We start from the raw sequence: 25,743 nt of genomic DNA, 5'->3' as shown, positions 1-25,743 counted from the left end.
GATGAACTCAGATTTCTCCAGTTTCCTAATTTCCCCTCCTCCCACCTTGTCTCAGTCAAATCCCTCGAACTCAGCACCGCCTTCCTAACCTGCAATCTTCTTCCTGACCTCTCTGCCCCCACCCCCACTCCGGCCTATCACCCTCACCTTAACCTCCTCCCACCTATCACATTTCCAATGCCCCTCCCCCATGTCCCTCCTCCCTACCTTTTATCTTAGCCTGCTGGACACACTTTCCTCATTCCTGAAGAAGGGCTCATGCACGAAACGTCAATTCTCCTGCTCCTTGGATGCTGCCTGACCTGCTGCGCTTTTCCAGCAACACGTTTTCAGGAGTGTAATGATGAAAAATGTGGAATTGTTCACTTTGGCAGGAAGAATAGTGACCGCTGTTTTTGTCCCTATATTGGTGCAATTGTTCCAATCATTAGTTTATCGAGTATAGCTAAGAGACAGACTATTAAAGCATTCCAGATTGCGCTCATCTAGACAAGCACAAAATCTTAAATTTCAAAGGGAGCAACAATTTTATTGTAAGTCTGGTAGCATCTGTGAAGAGAAATGAGAGTTAACATTTCAGGTCCGGTGACCCTTCCTCAGAACTTGTGAAGAAGGATCATCGCACACGAAATGTTAATTCTGATTACTCTTCACAGATGCTGACAGAACTGCCGAGCTTTTCAAGGAATTTCTGTTTCCGTTTCTGATTTATGGCATCTGCAGTTCTTTCGGCATTGACGTAGGGGCTTTTTAGAAAAAAAAACACAGGATGCTATTTGTTATGTTATTTATATAAAGCTAGGGACTAGCTACATCAGGCCATATTTGCCAAACAGTGGCAACCATAGAATAGCATTCTGCTCCTACTTTTTCATACTAAACCACAGAACCTACAGAAAATCAAAGCACTATTTTAAATTTAACTGTGTCCTCATGGTGCGGGAGAGTCAAGCAAAGGTAAACAATGCCTCATGTCTCATGATGCCGAGATGCCTGCGTTGGGCTGGGGTGCACAAAGTTAGAAATTACATGACATCAGGTTATAGTCCAACAGGCTTTTGGAGTTCTCAAAGCTTGTGATTTCAAATAAACCGGTTGGACTATAAACTGGTGTCATGTGACTTCTGACTCATTTCTCATGGCAGCAGTTGCTATATGCTTTGACAGTTCTTGTGTAAGAGTATGAATGGAAGGTAAGTGTGTTGTTAAGATGGGTCCAAGCTGGGTTGAGTAACAGATGGAATAGGGTACCATGTTGGAGTAGTGATAAGGCACAAGGCAAGAAGGCTTTTGGAGAAGAGTCACATCAGACTTGAATTTTTAACGCTGTTCCTCTCTTTCATGGATGCAGCCAGGCCTGCGGAGTTTCTCTAGTACTTTGTCTTTATTTCAGATTTCCAGCATCTGTAGTATTTTTCACTTATTGAAGGTAAGAAGGGAGCCAAGTAAGTGATCGAGTGAATTAAAACAAAGAACTACAGCTGTCGGAGATCCAAAACAAAAACAGAAATTACTGGAGCAACTCAGCTCTGAAAAAGGGTCACTGGTTCGAAACGCTAATTTTGCTTTCTCTCCACAGATGCTGCCAGACCTCCTAGTGATGGGGATAGCCACTTTTGGGGGAAAGAGGAGAATTGGACCTAGTGGCAGAGGAGTTTCTGGGCAGGAATGGTGGGTATATGGTCATTTGGGTATTTGCAAACTCCTAGGAAATAATTTTTATGGAAATGTACACCCGTGGTTCCATCTTCACTCATGCTTTGCTGATGAGTGCTAAGCAACATTGCATGCCTGTAAGAAATACATTTACTGAAAATCCAGAATTTTGAATCCAGAGTGAGATTATTTTGAATTCTTTGGAATGAATACATAACAATTTCTTTGAAGGCTGGAAGGTGAGGTATGTATAAATAATGGTTGTATTTCTATCACGTGATAAAACTAAAACATTCCTAAGTGATCAAAACACAACCACGTTAAATGCAGTCAGTTGAGGCAAAAGCTCTTTCACAGTCATAAAATGATTGCAATCAAAGCCATATTAAGGATGCATTTGCTTGGATAAAGTTAAGTTCTGCCTCATCTATGCTGCATTCCGTTATACATGAAACCATACTCACCTCTTTCAAAGTAACCTCCACAAACAATGCCCAGGCATTAGCCCTGACCCCAAAATGACAATTGCCCTTTGCTGCAACATTTCAGCATTTTTTTCTAGCTCAGGCTCTTCCTCCCCTGGGTCCTTGAAGTCCAACCAGCCATCTGTTTTAAATAGTTCATATATTTTTTCCTGCTGCAAACTTCCACTGCTGAAAACATATGTATCCCTTTGAGATCTGCTATGGCATCAGAATTCCCACCCTCAAGGCTGCATACGTTTTGCATTGAATTGAATTCTGCTGTAACCACAAAGGTGTGAGTTATTCCGAAGAGACACACATATTCCAGACCTACCACTAATGTAAAATGGTGTTCTTTGAGGAAGCAGAAACAAATGACCATTTTGGGGCAACACACCTGAAAAAGAGCAAATTCCACTTTGCAACAATTTGATTTGCCTGAAAAACCATAAAGGCAACACCTGCTCTACAAAATGCAATTTCTTTGGAAGATCAGACATTGTACAAACATACATTTCTGGTGCATTAGAGTTTCCTGCAGTGTCAGATACTTTGAACTCAAAGCTGTCAGATGTCAGTTCTATGGAGGGACTGATGATGTAGCGAATTGTACGTCTGTCCACCTCTTTCTGGGTAAATGAGCCTTGAATGTATCCACCTGCAATATATCATTTTCATGCCAGAGAGTTTATTTTGTATTCACCATCACTGAAGAAAGATGCAGCAATTTATTAACACATTAGACTCTTTGGCAGTTTTGCCATTCAGCATAGCCAGTGCTAGTGGTGTAGAAGCTTTTGCCAGATCTCTGCCCACTCATTTTAGCATGCCCCACAGTGAAAGTTTTGGCAATATGAAGAACAATGCAAATCATATTAAAGTGAATGCATGTCCAACTCCCCAATTTGTACAGAACGCGTGGCACCCTTGATTCATGCTTATGAAACAGATGAAGGCTGTTTTCTAGGGGAGAATAAACTAAACCTAGCAACTGCATTAAAAATGACAGAAAATCATTAATTTTAATGATATAATTTTATTCATCCCTATGCAGAAACACCTAAACACGTTGTTCTGGTGGTAGGTGAATGTTTTGCACAATGACAGGAGAACAAGTGGGAAGAGATCTGATGTCACTGTGCTGCACCCAATTTATTGATGGGGTCTACCTGACAAATCCAGAAATCTAAAACAACAACACTAATGCTTTCTATATTTTGCAAAACAAAACATTTTCCACACTGTGAAAATTAAATAGACATTTCAACATGAGATACCATATTAATGCCAAGCATTTTGCATGTATTTGCAATTATAAACACAACTTCAATTGTTTCAGATCTTTAGAAAATTAATGCTCTGATTATCATGTTTGCATCAATTAATTGAATACCTGTAGTAGTACTTTCCAAGTATCCATAGAAAGGTGGACGGAGAATCGTATAGATCAGCTCCTCATGTTTGCTGTCCACATCTGAGGATTTTAAGTTCTGGGCAGTGATGTAGATAGCAAAACGTCCATCTTTCAGTTTGTGAACTGTAGTTGGGCTTTGATTGATGAGAATATAGGGAGAAGCTTTGTCAACATGCTTCACCTGCAATTAATATACTGTTAGATATGTAGATTGTTTTCTTGGGACATTATTTATCAATGATCCACACCTTCGGAAACTGTTAATCAGATTATCCTAATTCTGTTTTCAAATTGTCTGTTGTTACTTTCCATAATCTTTGCCAATATGTTAGTCACCTTCTCCTATTTACTTTTATTGAATGAATCATAGAAAATAGACATCACTGAAAGGAGCAATTTGCTTCATCGTGCTTAACAATTCAAGATCTTGCTTTGGCTTGTGGAGTAATAGTTTGAGCCTGAAGGGTCATAATGTAATGATTATCTGACATTATATAACTGAGAAAGTGAGTTGGAGAAAAAGCCCATGAGGAGACCCTCTGAGCTTGTATTGATCCATATGTAGACTTACACTGTAAATAAAAAATTTTTGATAAAATGTACTCTTACTTCTGCAGAGACATTTAAGAGACAAATCCTCCTATCATGTCAACCAGAAGACAAAAACTACCAATGTGTTATTATTGTTCATTGTGTTGATTGATCACTAAATTAATAGTTTAAATTTCTACTATTAAAATTTCATTGTCTTTTTCTGCTTTTGAGAATGTTTCAGACAATTTAATACCATCAAGTTCTGAATTGCTCCTTCTAATTTGTCATGAGCAGGTTGCAGGAAAATAATTCCCAAAGAAAACTGTGGGTGGAATCTTATGGCGGTCTGAAAGATGTGGGCTTTGGCAAGATTTAAAGCATAATCAGGCAAGACATTCGGTGAGGCCTATCTCCCAATCACAAACATCTCACTCCATCTTTTATGCTTTCGATAAGCAGTGAGGTGAAATCTGGAAGTATGTCACACCGAGATGTCACTTTAACACTAAGAGTCTGTTGGCCACTGTCAGAATTGGGATACGTCTGACTGCAATCCAGATTTTAAAAAAACTTGCCTCTCCCATCACCTTTCAACTTTCCACCTTTTACATTAAACCTTTCTACCCTTGGAAAAAAACTCCAACTATCCATTCTATCTCTCATAATTTTGTAAACTTCTATCAGGTCACCCTTCATTCTTCGACATTCAAGTGGAAACAAACCAAGTTTGTCCAATCTCTCATCATAACTAATACCCTCCAAACCAGGCAACTTCCTGGTTTCTGTATCCTCTCCAAAGCCTCCACATTCTTCTGGTAATGTGGCAACCAGAATTGTACAAAATTTTCCAGATGTGGCTTAACTAAAATTCTATGGAGTTGTAAACTGACCTTTATACTCTATGTCCTTACCAATGAAGGCAAGCATGCCATATGCCTTCTTGACCACATTATGTACTTGTGTTGTCACTGTCAGGGAAATGTGGACCTGTACATGCAGATCTCTCTGTTTGTTAATGCTACTAAGTGTTATGCCATTTTCTGTATATTTCATTCTAGCATTAGACCTTCCAAAATGCATCACTTTGCACTTGCCTGGATTAAATTCCATCTGTCATTTCTCTGCCCAAGTGTCCAGCCTATCTCTATTCTGCTATATCCTCTGGCAATCCTCCTCACTATCCGCAGTTCCCCCAAACCTTGTTTCGCTTGCAAACTTACTAATCAGATCACCGACATTCTCCTCCAAATCATTTACATACATTACAAACAACAGGGTTCCCAGCACTGATCCCTATGGATCACCTCTGATCACAGATCTCCAATCAGAAAAACACCCTTTCACTGCAATTCTCCGTCTACTGTGTCTAAGCCAGTTCTATATCCATCTTACCAGCTCCCATGTGACTTCATCTTTTGAATCTGCCTGCCATGAGCTTCTCAAAGGCATTGCTGAAGTCTGCATTGACAAGATCGACTGCCTTCCCCTCATCAATGATCTTTGTCACTCCCTCAAGAAGCCTCAATCTAGTTTGGGAGACATAACCTCCCCTGCACAAAACTAATAAGTTCATAATTTTTCTAACTGTGAGTAAATCCTGTCCCTAAGAATATTCTTCAACAATCTCCTTACCAAAGGACTGAAATCTAATCTTGTTGAATTGCCTACATATACAATTCTAGGAGGCTTTTATGCTGTAGTGGTAATACTTCTACCTGTGGGCAAGAAGATCTGGGTCCTAAATTATCTAATCAGGTTGATTAAAATTAATACAATCTTGGATTCTAAGTTAGTTCTTGCTTGGCCTCCAGAAGGAGAGTAGGACTCCATGCTGAATAGGTAGCCTGCCTCAGAGCCTCCAACTCCCTCTTGAATTACTTACTGGAAAGCAGGCCACACTTTGTCTGAAAGAAGGAAAATTACTGGGCCCAGCTCATAGAGGAAAATATTACAGGACAGTGATATTCAAGTTGCAACCGAAGTGAAATTGTTTTCAATTACACTATATTTGTTAAACGTTGTAAAAGTAATTTTCTCCTGTCCAATATTCCTTAATTTTGTGTGCGTGTTTGTGCAAGTGAGCAGGAGAGACAGAGACAGAGGAGTAGTGAATATTTTCTTAATAAACACTGACTTTGATTTCATTTTAAAGATTTTTGCTGCAGCTTTATTTTGAAAACCAGAGTTCGGGGAATATCCTTCCACATACTTCAGTGAGGGACAGGAATGGAAAAGGAATGAAATAAATCAGACAATGCTTCACTATTGCAGGCTGAAGAGCGGGAAAGCAATCATAATTTAAATTCTGTCCTATTCACCTATTCACATTCAGCTTGCATGTGTCAGAACCGGGGGCTTAATTCCTTAAAGTCAGCTGAAAAGTTGATCAAAAATTCAAAATTTTAACCAGTCAAAATTTAAAAATTAGATTAAATCAAAATGAAAGCGATGAATGTAATTCCAATATGAAAAGCTCAGCCAAAATTATTTTTGAAACAAAGAGATGAACTGCAGCAAATAATTTTTGATCTAATATGAGAACAATTGCAAATTATGATGCAAATGCTCTTCCAGAGTGAGGATATGTGACTAGTGAAACACGAACACCCCTAACCTAGACCAGGTAAAAGCAGTAGCAAGGGAATAACTGTTAACATCACTGAGAAAAGCCAAAAGCACTGAAATGTTCTGGGACATAAGTGAATAACCGAGAACATCAAGGGGCTGGGGTTAGATTCTTTCTTGTTGGAGATAGTCGTTGCCTGGTATTGGTGTGACATGAACGTTATATTGCCACTTATTGGCCCCAGTGTGCATATTAGCCATCAACATGAAAGGAAGGTCATTGTTGAAGAAACTAAAGTTGATTGAGCCTAGGACACTGTACAATACTTTTGGAGACCAAGTCCTGCATTCACATTGAGATATTCCTTACAAGGGATAATCTAACAATTGTGTCTTGACATTCAATGATACTAACATTGCTGAAATCCACCACTGTCAAAAGAGTGGGGATTACCATTGACTAGAAACTGAACTGTGGCTGCAAGAGCAGCTGTCAAATTAGTCCTGCAACAAGTAGCTTGCCTCCTTCCTCCCCAGTGTCTATCCATAATCGAGAAAGCGCAAGCCTAGAGTATGATGGACTAATTCACACTTGCCTGAATGAGTGCAGCTCCAACAACACTCAAAAAGCTTGACACTATCCAAGCAGCCTAGTTGATTGGCATCACATTCACAGGCAATCACTCCCTCCACTACCAATGCTCAGTAACAGCAGTGTGCACCATCTAGAAGATGCATTGCTGAAATTCACCAAGACTCCTCAGTCAATGCCTTCAAAACTACAACCACAACTATTTAGGAGTACAAGGGCAACTGTTATATGGGAACACCACCACCTACCCTTTCCTCTCTAAACCATTCACCATCCTGACTTGGAAATGTATTGCCATTTCTTCACTGGCACTGGGTCAAAATCCTGGAACTATCTTCCTTACAGCATTGTGGGGGTAGCTAAACCAAATGGACTGAAGCAATTCCAGAAGACATTTCACTACCACCTTCTCAACGGCAATTAGAGATCAGCAATAAACACTGGCTCAACCAGTAAACCACACATCCCATTAATTTATTTGAAAAAAGAAAGAGACAAGATCATAAACAGTGGTACAGGACAACTATAATCATATAACTCAATTAAGAAATTGAGGATACCATTACCATAAACAAGTTTGGCAAGCTTACACTAAGAAATAAACTAAAGGCAAAAGCATACTGAATTACAAATGATTGAACAGGTTGGCAATAGGAGATGTGGTTGTGATATTGCAGTTGGACGGAAGAGGAGGATGAAATCAAAGGGATTTATCTGTAGTCAGAAAAGGATCAGTACTGCTCAACTTGACTAAGCACAAGATAGAGCAGAATTTTAGTGATATTAGTCTGAAGTTTTATTTTTGTAATCATTTGGATGGAAACACAGGGAAGAATTTTCCCAGCTACCAATTGATAGGGGCAACAGAGAACAATTAGATTCTTAACATTAACAAAGAAAGGTTGGATTTTCTGCCTATGTTTTAACGGTGAGATGAGAATCTTGCTAGTGAGTGGCAATTGCTAATGGATATCATGGGCTTATCTTTATGTGGGATTTTCAGGGAATCAGTAAAACATCAACTTTATGGTTCAATCAAACCCTGTTGTGTGTGAGTTTGTTCTTCACAAAATCTGAAATTCTAAGAACTATCCATTAAAGAAACAAAGATGGGAACCTCTTAAACATGAACACATTCGATTCCTCCTCTCCTGCTGGACAATCAAGATTGACATTTTGTTATTCACTCATGGAGACATTAGCATTGCTGACTGGGCCAGCATTTCTTGCCTGCTCCTAGTTGCCCTTGAAAAGATTGTGGTGAGCTGCCTTCTTGAAGTACTGCAGTCCATGTACTCGAGGTAAACTCACACATCAAAGAGGGAATTCCAGAGGGAGACACTGAAGGAAATGGTACTATATTTTTGAGTGAGGATGGCTTGTGACTTGGAGGGGAACTTACGAGTGGTAGTGTTCCCATGTAGCTGCTACCCTTGACCTTCTCGATGGAAGTGGTTGTGGAATTGGAAGGTGCTGTCTAAGGATCTTTGGCGAATTTCAGTAGTGCATCTTGAAGGTGGTACATACTGCTGCTGTTTAGTATTGGTGGTGGATTGGAGTCATAGAGTCATAGAGATGTACCGCATGGAAACAGACTCTTTGGTCTAACCCGTCCATGCCGACTAGATATCCCAACCCAATCTAGTCCCACCTGCCAGAACCTGGCCCATATCCCTCCAAACCCTTACTATTCATATACCCATCCAAATGCCTTTTAAATGTTGCAATTGTACCAGCCTCCACCACTTCCTCTAGCAGCTCATTCCATACACGTACTACCCTCTGTGTGAAAAGGTTGCCCCTTAGGTCTCTTTTATATCTTTCCACTCTCACCCTAAACCTATGCCCTCTAGTTCTGGACTTCCTGATAACAGGGAAAAGACTTTGACTATTTACCCTATACATGCCCCTCATAATTTTGTAAACCTCTGTAAGGTCACCCCCCACCCTCTGACGGACAAGGAAACAGCCCCAGCCTGTGCAGCCTCTCCCCATAGCTCAAATCCTCCAACCCTGGCAACATCCTTGTAAATCTTTACTGAACCCTTTCAAGTTTCACAACATCTTTCCGATAGGAAGGAGACCAGAATTGCACGCAATATTCCAACAGTGGCCTAACCAATGTCCTGTACAGCTGCAACATAACCTCCCAACTCCTGTACTCAATACTCTGACAATTAAAGGAAAGCATACCAATCGTCTTCTTTACTATCTTTTTTTTTAGATTATATTACAGTGTGGAAACAGGCCCTCGGCCCAACAAGTCCACACCGACCCGCCGAAGCATAACCCACCCATACCCCTACATTTACCCCTTACCTAACACTACAGGCAATTTAGCAAGGCCAATTCACCTGACCTGCACATCTTTGGACTGTGGGAGGAAACCGGAGCACCCGGAGGAAACCCACGCAGACACGGGGAGATAGTGCAAACTCCACACAGTCAGTCGCCTGAGGCTGCGACTTCACTTTCAAGGAGCTATGAACCTGCACTCCAAGGTCTCTTTGTTCAGTAACACTCTCTAGGACCTTCCATTAAGTGTATAAGTCCTGCTAAGATTTGCTTTCCCAAAATGCAGCACCTCGCATTTATCTGAATTAAACTCCATCTGCCACTTCTCAGCCCATTGGCCCATCTGGTCAAGATCCTGTTTTAGTCTGAGGTAACCTTCTTCGCTGTCCACTACACCGCCAATTTTGGTGTCATCTGCAAACGTTCTAACTTATGCTCGCATCCAAATCATTTATGTAAATGACAAAAAGTAGAGGATCGAGCACCGATCCTTGTGGCACTCATCTGGTCACAGGCCTCCAGTTTGAAAAGCAACCCTCCAATACCACCCTCTACCTTTGAGACAGTTCTGTATCCAACTGGCTAGTTCTCCCTGTATTCCATGAGATCTAACCTTGTTAATCAGTCTCCCATGGGGAACCTTGTCGAACGCCTTACTTAAGTCCATATAGATCACATCTACCACTCTGCCCTCATCAATCCTCTTTGTTACTTCCTCAAAAAACTCAATCACGTTTGTGAGACATGATTTCCCACGCACAAAGCCATGTTGACTGAATATTTGTGGATGTTTGTCAGTCAAGTGGGCTATTATGTCCTGGATGGTGTTAGGCTTCCTAAATGTTGTTGGAGTTGCATTCTTCCATGCAAGTGGCGAGTATCATAATCACACTCCTGGCATGTGCCTTGTAGATGGTAGACAAGCTTTGGGGAGTCAGGAAGTGGGTTACTTGTTGCAGTATTCCTAGAACCTATCCTGCTCTTGTAGCCATTGAGTTTATATAGTGAGTCCAGTTCAGTTTCTGGTCAATGGAAACTCCAAGGATATTGGTAGTCGCAGATTCAGTGATGAATTTGGAATTGGAGTATGCTACTGGCTGGCTTTTCTGAGTGTCTATACAGTGTGCCACAGATTACAGAGATTTCTATAGATATGATATGAAAAACATCTCACCATGAGGGTCGCATGTGGAGGTGGTAGCTGGGAAACTTCTAGTTTATGATACCTTTCTCAACCCTTTAGAAAATAGCTGTTTTGGGGACAATGTCACTCTAAATCACCCATCAGGAAACTGACTAGGTTAGATACAATAAGTATTCAAGAGCTCAAATTTTAGTCTCTTATGAAGCTGATGGTGTTCTTCCCAATTCTGTGTATATTGCATCCAGTGAGTTAGGTTAAAAGTTCTCCTTCACCACACAAATGGAGACTTGGAACTGAAGAGCTGTCAGACGCTGTGAAATCACATTCTAGCACAAGTCAGCGCCTTCGGTAAATTAAACAAATAAAGCATAAAAAGGGACATTGAGAAGTTGTAATTTATAGAATTCAGAAATGTCCTTATTACAAGATTCTTTGGAAGCATACCCTGATAGGCACCCTTTATGGTTTTAAACCACATTCAAATATGGAACATCATTGTGCAACCTTGGAACTGGAGCATTTGAGAATCACAAAGTTAATTTATTCCAGAACATCCACTTTTGAAGTTTTGCCAAAAATGTCTCTCAGATTCAGTCCGCATCAGCGCCTGCCTAATTAACCCATATAGGTACTCAACAGACATCCTCTGCACAGGAAACCAACTTGTTTTTCTAGTCACTAACTTCTACATTTATTAAGGGAGGTAGTGCTGTTAAAAGAGATAAATATGCATTTGGGTTTGTATACTGTGTGGGTCCATAATATACAATTATTTATATAATTCTGATATTTACTGTTAATGTTGCGCGTGTGTGTCATCTCATGGAAATGATTTAATAATGCAGTCCTAAACATTGTAGATGAATAATGTTAGAGTGAAAGAAAATAATACAAAATAAAAATATGTCTTCACTTTGACCCAAAAATATTCTTCAGTGTAGGTCTAATCTTAAATTTTCCTGTAATTTATTAATTGATTTTAATTGCTGTTTAGTAGTTAATTAACCATACGTATGTTTGTTGGCAGTTTTTCCCTTTTTTTTCTGTGGATGCAGCTTAAGTCCTCATTACTATTATTTATTATCAAAATACTTGCTCTCACCTAAAGTCATTATTCTATTTATGTTAATGTGCTTCTTTTAACTTATTGTGTTCAGTTAACAGTTGTAGCCTTGAAGTTTTTCAAAGACTCCAGTTAGTGAGATTGTAATTAAAAACTCAAATTAATCAATGAAATATGAACAATAGAAATGGTCTCAATTTGTCCTCTGATAAATGATCTAAACCTTTGGTACAATTATCCTCCAGCTTTGTTGAACCTTTCTTTTCTTTCGCTATTCTGCTGATATTAAAGTATTGGTAATATTCTGAATTTCCTCTTTGGTTTTCCTGTTCTCTAATTAAATCATCCTCCATTCTATTTCCACTTTTGAGCTCCACATTGTGTTGTCTGATGCACTGAAACTTTATTTTTCTGAAAGTCTCAAAAATCTCTGCATCTCACAACCTTTCCTTTAAAGTGTTGTTTTTAAGTTGTTCTCAGGATGTAGCTGTCCTTGGCAAGGCTGGTGCACTTATTGCTCATCCAAGGGATGAAAGGAGACTATGTCTTGCACTATAGCCATGTCATTTGATGCAATTGAACAGGTTACTAAGTCACTTCAAAGGTCACTTCATAAGAGTCACATAAACAATGTGAAAAGTTTCATTCTTTGAAAAGACATTTGTGAACCAATTGAGTTTTTAATGCTTTCTGCAGGTTTTGTGATCACTTTTACTGAGATCAGCTTTTAGCCCAGATTTTTTAAATTATGTTCAAATTCTTGAAGCTCATGGTGAAACTTGAATTCACATTGTCTGATTGATCAGTCCGGTCTTTGGAATATTTGTCCAATAGCATAAGCACTGGACATGATCACTTTTAATCCCACGGTAGGTATCATTTGTCTATGATTTCTTCATTTTCCTTCATCCACTATCTTTTTAATACTGCTAAAAGCCTACACCAGTTGACATAGACCACTCACGTTACTCCTCAATATTGTAAGTAAATAAAGATCCAAACTGCAGGAGTTCCAGGCAATGGGCAGAACTTCTTCCTCATTGTGTACAAGGTCAGAGACAGATACAAGTGTGGTTGGGGTTAAGGATTCAGCTAGGTGCTTCTATATTTGTGGTTCAGAAGGTGAAAATGGTGACCTGTGGGGGTTTGGGGAGGGGTTGAATGGTGTCTTGTCAGTATTGGAGGAGTACAGAGGCTTCCCGTTCACACTCATGATGAGGCCTCTTATTGATCTTGAAACAGTATACCTCCAAGCATTTTAAAGTAGTTTCAACAACACTCTAAAATAAAATCAAAAACTGAATTTGCTGGAAAAGCTCAGCAGGTCCGGCAGCATCTGTGAACTGAGATCAGAGTTAACGTTTCGGCTTTGTTGACCCTTCCTCAGAAATTCTGAGAAAGGGTCACCGGACCTAAAATGTTAACTCTGATTTCTCTTCACAGATGCTGCCAGACCTGCTGAGCTTTTTTGTTTCTGATTTACAACATCTACAGTTCTTTCAGTTTTTACTTTTCAGTTTAATGAAGAGAGGAGAATTGTATTCTTTTATTATGCCACAAGACAGTGTTGCAGTGTAGTGCTCAACGAGTTAATTTATTGAAATGTTAAAACAGTAATTATTTGTGTGAGATTCACGGTTTAATGGGCACTGCCTATTAATTTACATTAAAAGCCTTTATTATGACATACTAGTGATCCCAAAGGATAATGTCATTAAGCAAGCTCACAAACAACCTAAAATAAAAAGGTGTTAAAACAAATGGTAAATTAACTTCCTATTTTGAATATTATTGGTTGTAGCACTGAAATAGCTCTATTAATATTAATTCTTTAGATTAATGCAAGAAAATGCTTAAATTGTAACTCAAAAATCTGAACCCTATTCATTCTGTGACATGTGATATGAATGTTAATTTTATTGCAGATATTATTTTTTTAACAAGTAGACAATGACGTGTTTTGCTTTTGAAACCAAAATATAAAAATTTTACAAGGACCATTCAATGAAAAAGCAAAAAATAACTAAAAATAAAGTTATCTATGGGCAATATGACTGCTTAATTAGTTTATAAGAATAATTCATTGGGCACCAAAATTGATCAAATTAACATCAGCATGATAAGGTATATTTGAAATCAAAATAATGCTTGTAAATTTCAACTGTACAGCTGCTACACTTTGATATATTCCCTATATTTATTTTCATGTAGTTGTGGTGAAAGGGCATTTTGTCTTGTAATTGCAAAGAACAGATAATAATAGAAATTGGTAATAGGTGTTCCACTAACAATTTTGAAGGAGCATATTGTTTAATTCTTAATATTTGAGTGTTAAGTCAGCACAGAAGGCCGCTCAGTCAGCATGTCTGTTTATTTTTTTACTAGGGTTATCCTCATACTTCCCACTCCCTCTCTCTTCCTTGTAGCCATGCAAATGTTTCCTTTTAAGTGTACTTCTGGTTACCTTTTGAAAATTACTATTTAACCTACTTTCCTTACCCTTTTTAGAAGTGTATTCTGGATTATATTTTTTTAAAAAGCTATCAATGTCCCTTGGGCTCATTTATCATGTATTTGTTGCTAAACCCCATTAAGAAATAATTTCTTCTGAAATGAAAGCAAATTTATTCAAAATTTTTCATTTTCGGAACAGATCAAACACTTGTTTTAATTTAAACAGCTTTTAAGTTAAATTAATTTAAAATTGATTTACTACGTATTAAGATTTTACAGAGATCCATGTTGGGTTTTAGTCAATGCTGGGGTCCGGGATCGACGGGATAGAGGAAAGTTAAGCTGGAGACATTGGTTCCAGTAAAACCATTAATTGTGCCCTCTCCGTACCACCGACTCAAATTGTTATTATTAAAAACTATTAAATACATGAAATATTTTAGAAGAGCTGGTTGTAAATTAGATAAATTAAAATGGTTTGAATGTAAGTATTAATTAAAAATGAAATAGGCAAAGAACAATTTCTAATTTCACCTACTTTAAACAGTTGGACAACAATTGAACTGATGACTGAATGAATATTTCTATTGGTGCAATATATTAAACGCAATTTATTACATTTATGAGTGAATACTATAATACCACCAATTTATTTTATCAGCCACGGATAATTTGTTACTTATTTAGTAAATACCTGCAGAATAATTGATTCTTAAATGAGTTTTGTGTCATTGTATAGATAATATCCACATACCTGTAATCTGAATATAACAGGCTCCTTTGTCATCTGGCCATTGACTAAAAAGCCATGATTGGTTCCATCAGAAGCAATGAATGTAAAATGGTCAAGCTCAGAGGAGCCTGCTCTGTGTTTGTAGGAAATGTCCAAATTATTCACATTCAACTGTGTGAAATGGGGCTGGGAAAGAATGTTTTCTTTCAGGTAGATGTTGCCATGCTGAGGAGGCTGGATAATAATGTAGGTTAGGTTCATCAAGGGAGTGTCTGGATCTGAGAGTTGAAGATTGTCAGGAGAGATGACCAATTTGGCTCCATCTGGTAACTGAAGACCTTTATTATTGACTAGAGTAGGCATGATACGGTCAGTTCGCTCAATGTTAAACTCCATGGAGCTGTTTTTAACTGTTATCCCATTGCTAATAAAAAATCTGTGGGAAAACAAGAGTACGAATCAGAAAGGACTTAATTCCACCATAGCAGATAATGGCATCTGTTAGGAAGTCTCATTTTTAGAGTAATTATCCCAATCAATCCTGATGAAAAGGTTTTCACTTTAAATTCAAATGTGTGTGCCAAGGATAGTGATTTTGTTAATCATCTGTATCCATCATCTGTTGGTGTTTTTTTGGACATTGTTCTACTAGCCCACAAATAGCAATACCCATCTTTCTTTCCAGCCAATTCACAAGCCCACCCTAATTGTTGATAACAGGATTATTGCTTAATCTTTTAAATATTTTGATGTGGGTTCCTTTGAAATTTCAAAAAGCATATTCTATGTATTCTTTGTATTCTGTTTTTGTAAAATGAATTATGCTCTATCTCTTGCGTCCAGCCTGTGTCTGTCAAAATTGATCAGTGCTCCAACAAGCTCTAATAAGATTTTTTTTGCATCTCTTTTCAAGCTTTAAAATCTGTCACAACTGGTATTAATCTAATCCGAAAGAGAATTGTCAAGTGTTAGTGCATGAACAGGCCCTGACAGTTTGTCTTTCTGCAAACTACAGACAGATTGTGAGTTAGGAGCTGCCGAACAGATGGACAAGTTAGGAGTAGCACAATAAAAAGTAATTTAATAAATCACCTGGAACCAGATCACTTCCAAATGCTGAGAATGAATTATAGCAGAGCTGATAGGGAGCTGGGCTTTGGCACTAGATTATGCCAGAAGGTACCGGCTACAAAAAGTGATAAACATTCATGAAAACCATCTATTTCATCATAGTCAAAGGATGGAAACCTACATAGGCCTCTAATCTAAAAACAACTTTTTCAATATTAGTATAGATTTTTAATTATACGATTTGAATATATTGAACTATAATCCATATTATGGTTTTGCATAATCACAGTTAAGAAACTTGGCATGATTGATACAAATGTTCTCCTTGACAAAGTAAGCAATAAAACATCACAATAGGATTATGACTAGATATTAATCCTTCCACTGCAAGCACTTTGAATTCTCAGTGGTCAGTCATCTCTGACAAAACTACGCTGTAGGATATTCAGTTCAACTAATCTATAGAATTATCTGTATCAAATTATATTTGTGTTGTCTCTTGGGATTTGAGAGGCTTTTGTGAGGGTAATTTAATTTCCTGCTGGATTAAAAGAGTGGCATTAAATTTAAATGTAATGATTTTACAAAAGGCATTTTGCAAATTATGCATGTAGATGGTTATGTATAGCAGATTTTGTATTTTGCTCATGTGGAGATCAATGTCTAGGATCAACGGTGACTACCTCATTGCCCCCAGTGATGATACAATGCACCCAATCAGCCATGAATCGGCTTATTAAGAGCTGACCGGCGAGCTTCAGCGAGTTTCTCAGTAAATCACTGACCTTGACACTGACATGCTGGATCGCTGGAAGCTGCTGTCCAATCAGACGCATGCAGATTCTGCCTCATGAAATCTGCAATTGAGGCCTACTTCTCAGGGTGAATTCAGTGGTGAGAGGGTAAATACTTCACATAGTTTTCTCATGGGATGAGGGTTCGGTATGAGGGTCAGGAAGTTAGCCATTTTTTTTGCCTGCGAGGAAGGCAGGTGATTGAGGAGGTGGTGAGTTAAAGCCAGTAATTGACATCTTAAGGGTTTTAATTTGGGAGACTGTGAATGTTGCCCATTGACTTTATCACCCAAAATTTACTTAGAGAGGAAGAGAGAAGGGGGTGCTAAGCTTCTCCCCAGGTCCAAGAAGTGTCGTTATTTCCACTTCTCGCCGCCTCTCCTGCCACTTCAGGGAGGGAAAAATCACTTCCATTATGTTTACGTAACGTTCAGTTTTGAAAGCCGATTCTGTTACAAAATATATACTGCCTCATAAGCAAGAACTGACTGTTATGATCAATATTTTTGTGTTTCAATCTGTATTATTGCTGTTCAGACATCTAGACTATGACAGTGCAGGTCTCCTCACCTGAATCCATCCGTGCTGGCCTCACGACTGTTGTCATGGACATAGCAAACCTTCTGGGCTGCTACTTCCAACTGGCTGAAACTGGAAATGGCCACTCCAGGATAATTGATGTACTCGATCTGACCATGTGCAGGTGGCACAGAGATGGCGTACAATAGCTCTTCGGGTTTGCCAGTGCCATCTGTTGCCTTGAGAACATCTGTCGTCAAGGTGACCCTGTCACCCTCTTTTAAAGTTACAGGTTTGGTGAGTACAACAATGCCACCTATCAAAATTTAAAAAAAAACAGAGAGGGTAAGGGGAAGGAAAATAAAATGTAAAACTCAGATATTGTCACCCATGAAGAAAGCCTCAGCTGTTTTAGTGATGAATTAGCTTAATTTAATTGCTAAAATGCAGCTCTCTGCTTTCATTTGTGAGGGTGGCTTTGATTTTATGAACTCCCTATTGTCAGCACGGTGCAGCAGATTGAGTAAATGTTCAGGATTTACAGTTTACAGATGGCACTCCTCATTCTCACCAGTTGTGACTGTGAATGTTCATCAGAAAACGGTGCCAGGCACAGCCTCCAGAGAGCCGGCTGCTTCTATTTCTCTCGTACCAATCATTTTCTGGCAGCTATGCTGATCTGCAGAAGCTGAACCCAGTTCTCTAGGTTGACTGACACCATTTCAGGGAGATTTACCAGATTTTCTAAACTTGCCACCATCAATCATGAAGATACTCAACTTGTTAAAGAAAAGATATATTAAATGATTATATTCACCTCATAAATTTTGAGGATATGCACTGCCATGGAAAGTGGGAGATCAAAGAGAGTATTATGTGTCAAGCAGCTTGATGTGACATCATTCTCAGAGAGTTCTTTTACTGTATGCTCCAGTACATTAAAGGTGAACACATGGGTTCTGTACACAGCTTCCAGCTGGTGCTCCACTGAGCACAGCCAATTTGCTATGTACAAAAAAACATCGCCATGCAGTTGGGCTAAACTCTTTAATTTCTGATGTGCCATAGAGGGCCCCTACAGTGCTTTTAAATGAATTAGACTTGAACTAATGTTAGAATTAGGTTCGAAAGCATTTCATAGAATGAGAGGAAAGAAAAAACTGCAGGTGTTCGGAACAAATTTGGATGTAAGATTTCTTTTCCATGAGTGGTGTTCAATACTAATGTTTGCACATGACTGCGATTGCTTTGTTATATCCTCACTTGATTTTGTAGTAACTCTGCTTCTGATCAACCAACATTATGCCTACATAATATATTGAAGTAAAGATAGAAAGAAACACTACAATCTGAAAGAAAAGCAAGGTAATTCTGGAAACAAAGTGCAATCTGACCCTGGAGGGTCAAACCCTTTGCTAAGGAGTGAAATTTACTGTCCCTTGCAGACTTTGATAATCTACCATGCAATTCCAACATTTTCTACTTTGTTACAGATTTCAAGTATATGATTGTCATACTTTCTCTGCTGGTCCTTTACATTTAACCTCCTTGTCTACTTATTCACCTTTGTACCGAAAACAATGGAATAAGATTATCCCAAAAAATGTTGAAGGACTTGAAGTACATGTGGTAATCTTTCTGAAGATTTTATATTTTTTATCTTGCATATTTATAATATTCAGTATATTAAGTAAAGTTCTCTTCAATTGTTATTAGATGATTAATTGCTCGTCTGTGCCAGCCATGGTAATTTATGCATCCACAAAACAATGGTGTTTTCAGATGCTGGCTCCAGTTCTATTAATGGCATTAGTTTTTCATTATCAACCTCAAAAAGTAATTTGGTTTTCTTGATTTAAATGCTATGAGGAAAATACTTAATTCAGTTACAGTTAAGATCACAGCACTTGGTGATAAGCAGTTTAGTTCCACTTCAGCTGACGTACGCACAGAATACTATATTCTCTGATACATACACTTGACACGATGTCTTCATAAAATAATAAACTAATGCTGTTTTTCTGGTGATCAATGAGAGTTTAATCAACATGCAACTCAAATATATGATCTTTGCCACTTAATACACAGTTATAGGCATCATGAGTATGACATATTTCCATACACAATATTTTACAATTTCTGATTGAATATTCTGCTGGGAACAATTAATCGTTTTGTTGATCTTTGTATTTTGAATGATTAACAGTGAGAAAAATATTTGGAGATTAGTTACGGCAAAAAAATTATTTCTACAATCTCTGCAAAAGCAATTGCCTGATATCCAGACAATTCGATTAGCGAAATATATTTCAACATATAAGGCTGTTTGAGCTAACATTCTTTTTGACCTCATTTGTTATCAAAACAGCTGAAGAACTGTATTCTATTCATTAGTATCACATTGTCAAAAATAAGTCTAATGTCATTAATTGTGCCTTTGGCGCAATGGTATATTATTGTGAAGTAAACTGATCATGAATTGGTTTCTATTTTTGAGTTAATAATGTCTGGGTTTTATGTGTGTGCAAGGTTAATAATTAACATAAGTATTTTTGTAGCCATGTTGATTTCTTTTAAAAAATTTTGAGGCGTTGCTTTAGAATGAATGAGTTTTTGTGCATCGCTAATGGGTTTCTTTGTTTATCTTTGATTGTTTTGTGAACCAGATAGGTAAATAATGGTGTCTCCAAATGTTAGAAAAATCTGGAACTTGTTTTTCTAAGCTTAAGAGAAAAACCTAGACCTTAGAGAGGGAAGCTTTTGATTTAACTTTTATTTTGAGTTTTGAGCAATCCTATAAAATGCTTGGAATAGGATAACTATACAGACCAGTGTTCCTGAGAAAAGAAGGATATAGTACTAGATTGGCATGGAGGAAAGAGTTAGTAGCCAGAAGTGTTGTCATAATACCATGAAGAGGTTACTTTGAGCTGAGTACATTTCAAATCAAATGTATAATAGCTCCAGGATGTAGCTGTATAAAAGTTGAAGTCACAAGTGACTGAAATTGACAAAGGTGTTACTTACAGGTACTTGGGCATGCGCATTATTTAAGTGGTGCTTAGATATTGTACCATAAGTGTGTTTTGGGTACTATACAAAAATTGCATTTTCTTTTGGGAAGGAGAATTTTGGGTGCTTAGGATTATACTTTCATTGTGTGTTGAAAAATCTTTGAATCATGGCGTATTATAAATAGATGGTTTGGTTTATTCTACTGTTTTCATTTCTTTTGTTAATAACTTCTGTTTTATTGTTAAAACAAAATTTGCAACATTGCATGTTTAAGCTTCATCAACAGCCCACTTCATTAAAACCAAAACAAATCAAATTTTGATTTATCAAGCCAGATCTTGGTTTAGGATCTGAATTGTCAGTAATAACATCAGCTGGAATCAAAGAACTATTGGTGCCATTAGTGTCTTCCAGGCCTAGGTCAATTCAGTACTGTAACAACTGGAAGGACCAGGGCAGCCATTATGTGGATCAAGCAATGTTACTCAATTCAAACTTGGCATGTTTTAAGTACATTAAGCAACAAATGTAATGAATTTCTCAGTTACTACATTACTGGCTATAATCTGACAAGGGATAATATTCTTGATTAACTGACTACCCCCACTTTTTCCTCTTTTAAATATTATTTTCCTCACAGCCAAACACAGCAAAGTAATCAGGTGACATATATCACATTTTCAGCACCTGTTCTCACCACCATTCAGAATTGCCTTTTCACATCCAGGTCACAGTCCACATGATGGCAAGAAAAATGTCTCGAGTGCTCTTCTTAAAAACGATAGTTGAAGACAAGCAAGAGGCATATCACTTCTGCTTCAAATCATTAATCAGGCTCTTTAGTGACTGTAGAAGACTAGGTTGAATTGATTTCCAAATACAAAGCCCCTAGTCTCAAGTATACCCCTGTAGACAGTTCTGATGTTGACACCAAGCACTTCCCAAAAGGAAAATAATCTATTAGAGCACAAATTGTATTTTCCTGCCTTTATTAGTCAATGTTACACAGCTGTATCGGCTATGACTGGAGGCCAGGAGCACACAGAGCAGCAGCTATGCCAAAAGGTGAAGGATAAACAGGATCAGTAGCGAGCCATTTGCAGAACTATGCCATCTGCTGCAAGGATATCTGGAGCCAATCTACACCATTGAAACTTCAATGCTATTGGCAATCAAGATCACCTCTCATCCAAACTTTACTGCATCTATCGTCCCTCAATGTATTGTAGGGATCAAATGCGGCTTTAATGAATGACCTGCTCAGACATGCATCAAATTGGAGACATTCAATTCTCAGCATGGCCAAAATCTAATCTCTTTTTACACAAAATAGCAATAGCAGCATTACAAAGCAACCCACACTGCTTATTAATGATTCATTAATGACAGCAGTGTGGCTGTCAAGCTATCGGGTTCCTGCTCTTCTTCTGTCACTGCCAATTTATCTTCATTATAGAAACATAGAATGGTTACAAGCACAGAAGTAGGCCATTTGGCCCACTATATCTGTGCCAGGTCTCTATGAAAGCTAGTGTCATTCTCCCAGCTTTTATCTCTACTGCTGTAAATCTTTTCTCTTCAGATAATTATCCGATATTCTTTTTGGAGAGGCAAACAAAATTTCTTTTCCAAACCACATGAGTGCACTCCAGGTTGTACCCACTCACTGTTTCTTAATATTGCCTCTGGTTCTTTTGTCAATCACTTTGAATGAGTGTCCCTTTTGCCAATGGGAGCAGTTCCCCCGTTGACTCTGTTTGTTCTCTGTGACTCACCCAGTGCTACTTCCTCACACTCATAAACTGCACTCTGACTAACTTGTAATTGTGCTGGTGTTTGCTACTCTGGAGGAGGTGGTGAACAGCTGTCTTGTTCTGGATTTGCTGTGGTACTTGTAGCCTCCAAAAATGTCAGGAAATGGCTGACTGTAGCAGGAGCACAAAATCACCATATTTGATAAATGTAGACCCAAATATTGTTTAAAAAGTGATGCAGCTCATAATCAAAACCAGGGTGAAACAGAAGTGGACAAAGGCAGATATATATTATGTTTAGTTTCTTAAGAACTATCATTAGTTCTAAAATTATTTATTCATTTGGACTGATAGAGGGAGCTGATAATAAAACATTTTGTTCAATGCTTCATACAGTCAAGGAGCAGGGAGGCTATGATGAACTTATATAAGTCACTTATATATAGACCTCAGTTGGAATGTTGCATACAGTTCTGGGCACCACACTCTAGGAAGGGTTTGAATGCATTGGTGAGCATGCAGATGAGTTTACAAGAGCAATTCTCGGGGTGAACATTTCAGTCACGAAGAACGATAAGAGAAATTGAGATTGCTATCCTTGTAGAGGAGAAGGGTAAGAGAAGATTTGGTTGAAGTTTTCAAAATCATGAGGGGTTTGGAGACTAGACAGGAAGACACTGTTTTGACACATAAAAACAAAAGGCACAGTTGTAAAATGTTTTGGAAAAGAAGCAAATGTAAGGTGAGAAAGAACTTTTTCATCCACTGAGTAGTTCGGGTCTGGAATGAGCTGCCTGGAAGCGTGCTATAGGTAGGTGCAATTGAAGTTTTAAAGAATTAATTGGATGATTACTTATATAGAAACAATGTGCAAGTTTACAGGGAAAAGGCAGGAGACTGGCAAAAAGTTAAAATGATCAGAGAGTCAGTGGTAACACATTGGGCTGAACAGCCTCTCTCTCCATCATAACAATTCTGAGACTTCTATGAAAGAGTTTTAACTTGCCTCTTTCTTTTGATAATTCTTAAAGAAATTCTTTGTAGAAAAATACTGCCCACTTAAATCAATTAGCTATGAAATTATTGTAGAAGGGGAATAAAAAGTTGAAAAACCACAAATAATACTAAATAAAAGCATGTCAAAAACAGTTTTCTTTACTAGTGTGTTGCTGCCTATGTGACAGCTAACACACATTGTTAAATAGGTACAAAAACAGGTTCAATTATAGCTACATTTATACAATTAACTCTAACTTAACAAGACCTTCAAGTCACTTTCCGCGGTAACTCAAATTGAAGATGGTACAAATAAACAAATATAACAAAAACCCATTGGCTGCTGCTTTTAATATGGCTCTAATTACAGGGAGTAAGATGTCAGGCACAATCTTACAACAGTCTTAGTGACATAGACAATGGTGAGATTTGTGGCAGAATCATGTGAAATATCTGGTGAGGTCTACTTTGATGTTGGGAGCATGTTGCCGCATCTTTTATACATCTGATGAGTGGCGAGGTAAGTTTAACACTAGGCAGTGGTGTGTTGCCAATTAAGGAGGATTAAAGCTTGTTAAACACCTTATTAACACTGCAACTCATTTCATTAATATGCAGCTTTATATGTGATCAAATGCACTGAACAAGCTAGATGTCAGGAATTCTTGACATGGAAGTCAGAGTGGGCACCTGGCAACTTCATCTTATCACATCCACCAAAGGACCTCCACCTCAGGGCACAGTCAATGTCCATGAACACTGGCATCTGATATGTGCCAACTTGTAGGAATCCTCATGGCAAATCTCTGATGTATTTAGAGTGCACTCTGTTCTTCAATGCTGCCCCAGCAACTAGCCTTGCTTCACGATAGTATGCACTCAGGGCCAAGCACCTAGCTCATGCATCACCAGCTTATATGCATACTATCGTAGTGCTCACTCACTCCGAGTCTACCTGGATGTGTTCAGCATCCTTTTTTGCACACTGGCCTCTCTGCCAGAAATACCAGGATCACCTTACTTCTGCCTTGCCTTGCCATTTAGCAGACACAAAGGCAGGAAGCTTATCATGGTTATCAGCAGGCCTCAGTCATTTCAAAGAACATTGCCTTTGCTCAGTAGGTCTGACACAGTAATTCAAAGGCAGCCTCTAATACTAGTCTTAAGGTTTGTACACAGTGACTCAAGCTGGTGAGATTCAGGATAGTCTCCACATACCGAGGAGGGAGCTGAAAGTCAGAGAGCCCACCACCCACCTTGACTCTTTATGTCCTATTGTGAGCTTTTTTTTTCTCATGGAATGAGACAGAGGAAGCTATCATGGAAGAGGAAAGTGGATAGCGTAGCAAGCAGGGAGGTGCCCAAGCAGGAGAATAGGTAATACAGATGGCACGCAGGCTTAATGGTGATGGGATTTGTAGTGGGTGACAGTGAGTGAGGGAAGATGTTGCAGGTGAGAGTGTAATACTCATATATATTAATAAACATCTGTTTGGATTCTTCAATACCATGTTATCCACACTTTGTCTCTTACGTTATAAACGAAAATGTAAACGTTGCCATATTAGGTAAAGTATTCCCTGCAGGCAAAATCCACATCAGCATAATGTAGGACAATTTTAAGTCAAGTTACTGTAAGTCGAAGAATTATGAGCCACTTGGATTCATACCTATTCAAGGGCAAGTCCAGGAAAATGTACCAAGTAGGAGCAAATTACAGCAAATGCTGGAATCTATACTGAAAACAACAAATATTAGAAATCACCGCAGTTCAAGCAGCATCCATGAAGAGAGAGCAAGCAAATATTTCAAGTCTAGGTGACTCTTCATCACAGTCCACTTTGACGAAGAGTCATCTAGATTCAAACCATTAGCTTGCTCTCTCTCCACGACCTGTTGTAACTTCTCCCACTTTTTGTTTTCAGTCAAGAAAAATGTATCATTCAGCAAACTTTCACATATTTGCAAATATACAATGCAATGCTATACATCATATCAAAACATCATGATAGACATTGTCGGTTTTCAGACAGATAATCTTTCCATCAGTTGACAACTCTAAGCTAACTAAGAACATCAAAAAGCTTTATAATGGGATTTCTTCAAAACTATAATTTACTCACCTTTATTCATGTGTTTGAGCAAAATATGAAAAGACTGTGAAGGTGAGGAGTTATCCCCATCTGTAACATGAAAGCGAAAATTGTCATGACCTTTTAACCCCACAATAGTTGTGTGTAGATACCAGACTCGATTCAGGTCTATATCTTCTTGACTATAGTTCATGCCTGGATATAAATGAATCCATTCAAGTTCAGTCTGTTTCAAAAAAAAAAGTAGATTTTTAAAATAATGTGCTGGAGTGATTTTGCACAGCTCAGATTACTGCATTCAGCCCATCTTAGCCTTTGATCATTGCTTTCGTCAACTTTATATCTCTAAATTCATTATGTTGCAACTGGGAACATTATAAGCAGTTATCAATCAAGAGTACTAGATTGTCAATCATTTCCATATGGATCATTATTGCAATGCAAATAAAGACACATATTTACAATGGTATTTGTAAATTACATTGGTAAATTTAAAATCTAGTAGACGAGATTTTCTTTTGTGATTTTTAAATTTATTTACTAGTTACATTGTGTATTTGGGCAAACTGTGCTTATATCAATATGCT

General features: G+C 38.2%; 1 protein-coding gene across 1 annotated transcript in view; it reads right to left on the bottom strand.

Annotated features, from left to right (window-relative positions):
- The window catches only part of frem1b (Fras1 related extracellular matrix 1b), a 193,334-nt gene that overhangs the window by 29,985 nt on the left and 137,606 nt on the right, over nt 1-25,743 (bottom strand). The window contains exons 23-27 of the mRNA XM_043699276.2: nt 25,187-25,382; nt 17,350-17,614; nt 14,936-15,350; nt 3,514-3,715; nt 2,634-2,778 (exon numbers count right to left, since the gene is read on the bottom strand). Coding sequence (XP_043555211.2) covers nt 2,634-2,778; nt 3,514-3,715; nt 14,936-15,350; nt 17,350-17,614; nt 25,187-25,382 — 1,223 coding nt within the window. The remainder of the gene's footprint in view (nt 1-2,633; nt 2,779-3,513; nt 3,716-14,935; nt 15,351-17,349; nt 17,615-25,186; nt 25,383-25,743) is intronic.

This window comes from Chiloscyllium plagiosum, unplaced genomic scaffold (assembly GCF_037043375.1).
Source record: "Chiloscyllium plagiosum isolate Xiang-an unplaced genomic scaffold, Cpla_swu_hap1 HiC_scaffold_9, whole genome shotgun sequence".
Classification (NCBI taxonomy): Eukaryota; Metazoa; Chordata; class Chondrichthyes; order Orectolobiformes; family Hemiscylliidae; genus Chiloscyllium; species Chiloscyllium plagiosum.
Note: the sequence above shows the minus strand (reverse complement) of the source record. Positions and strands in the feature narration are given on the sequence as shown.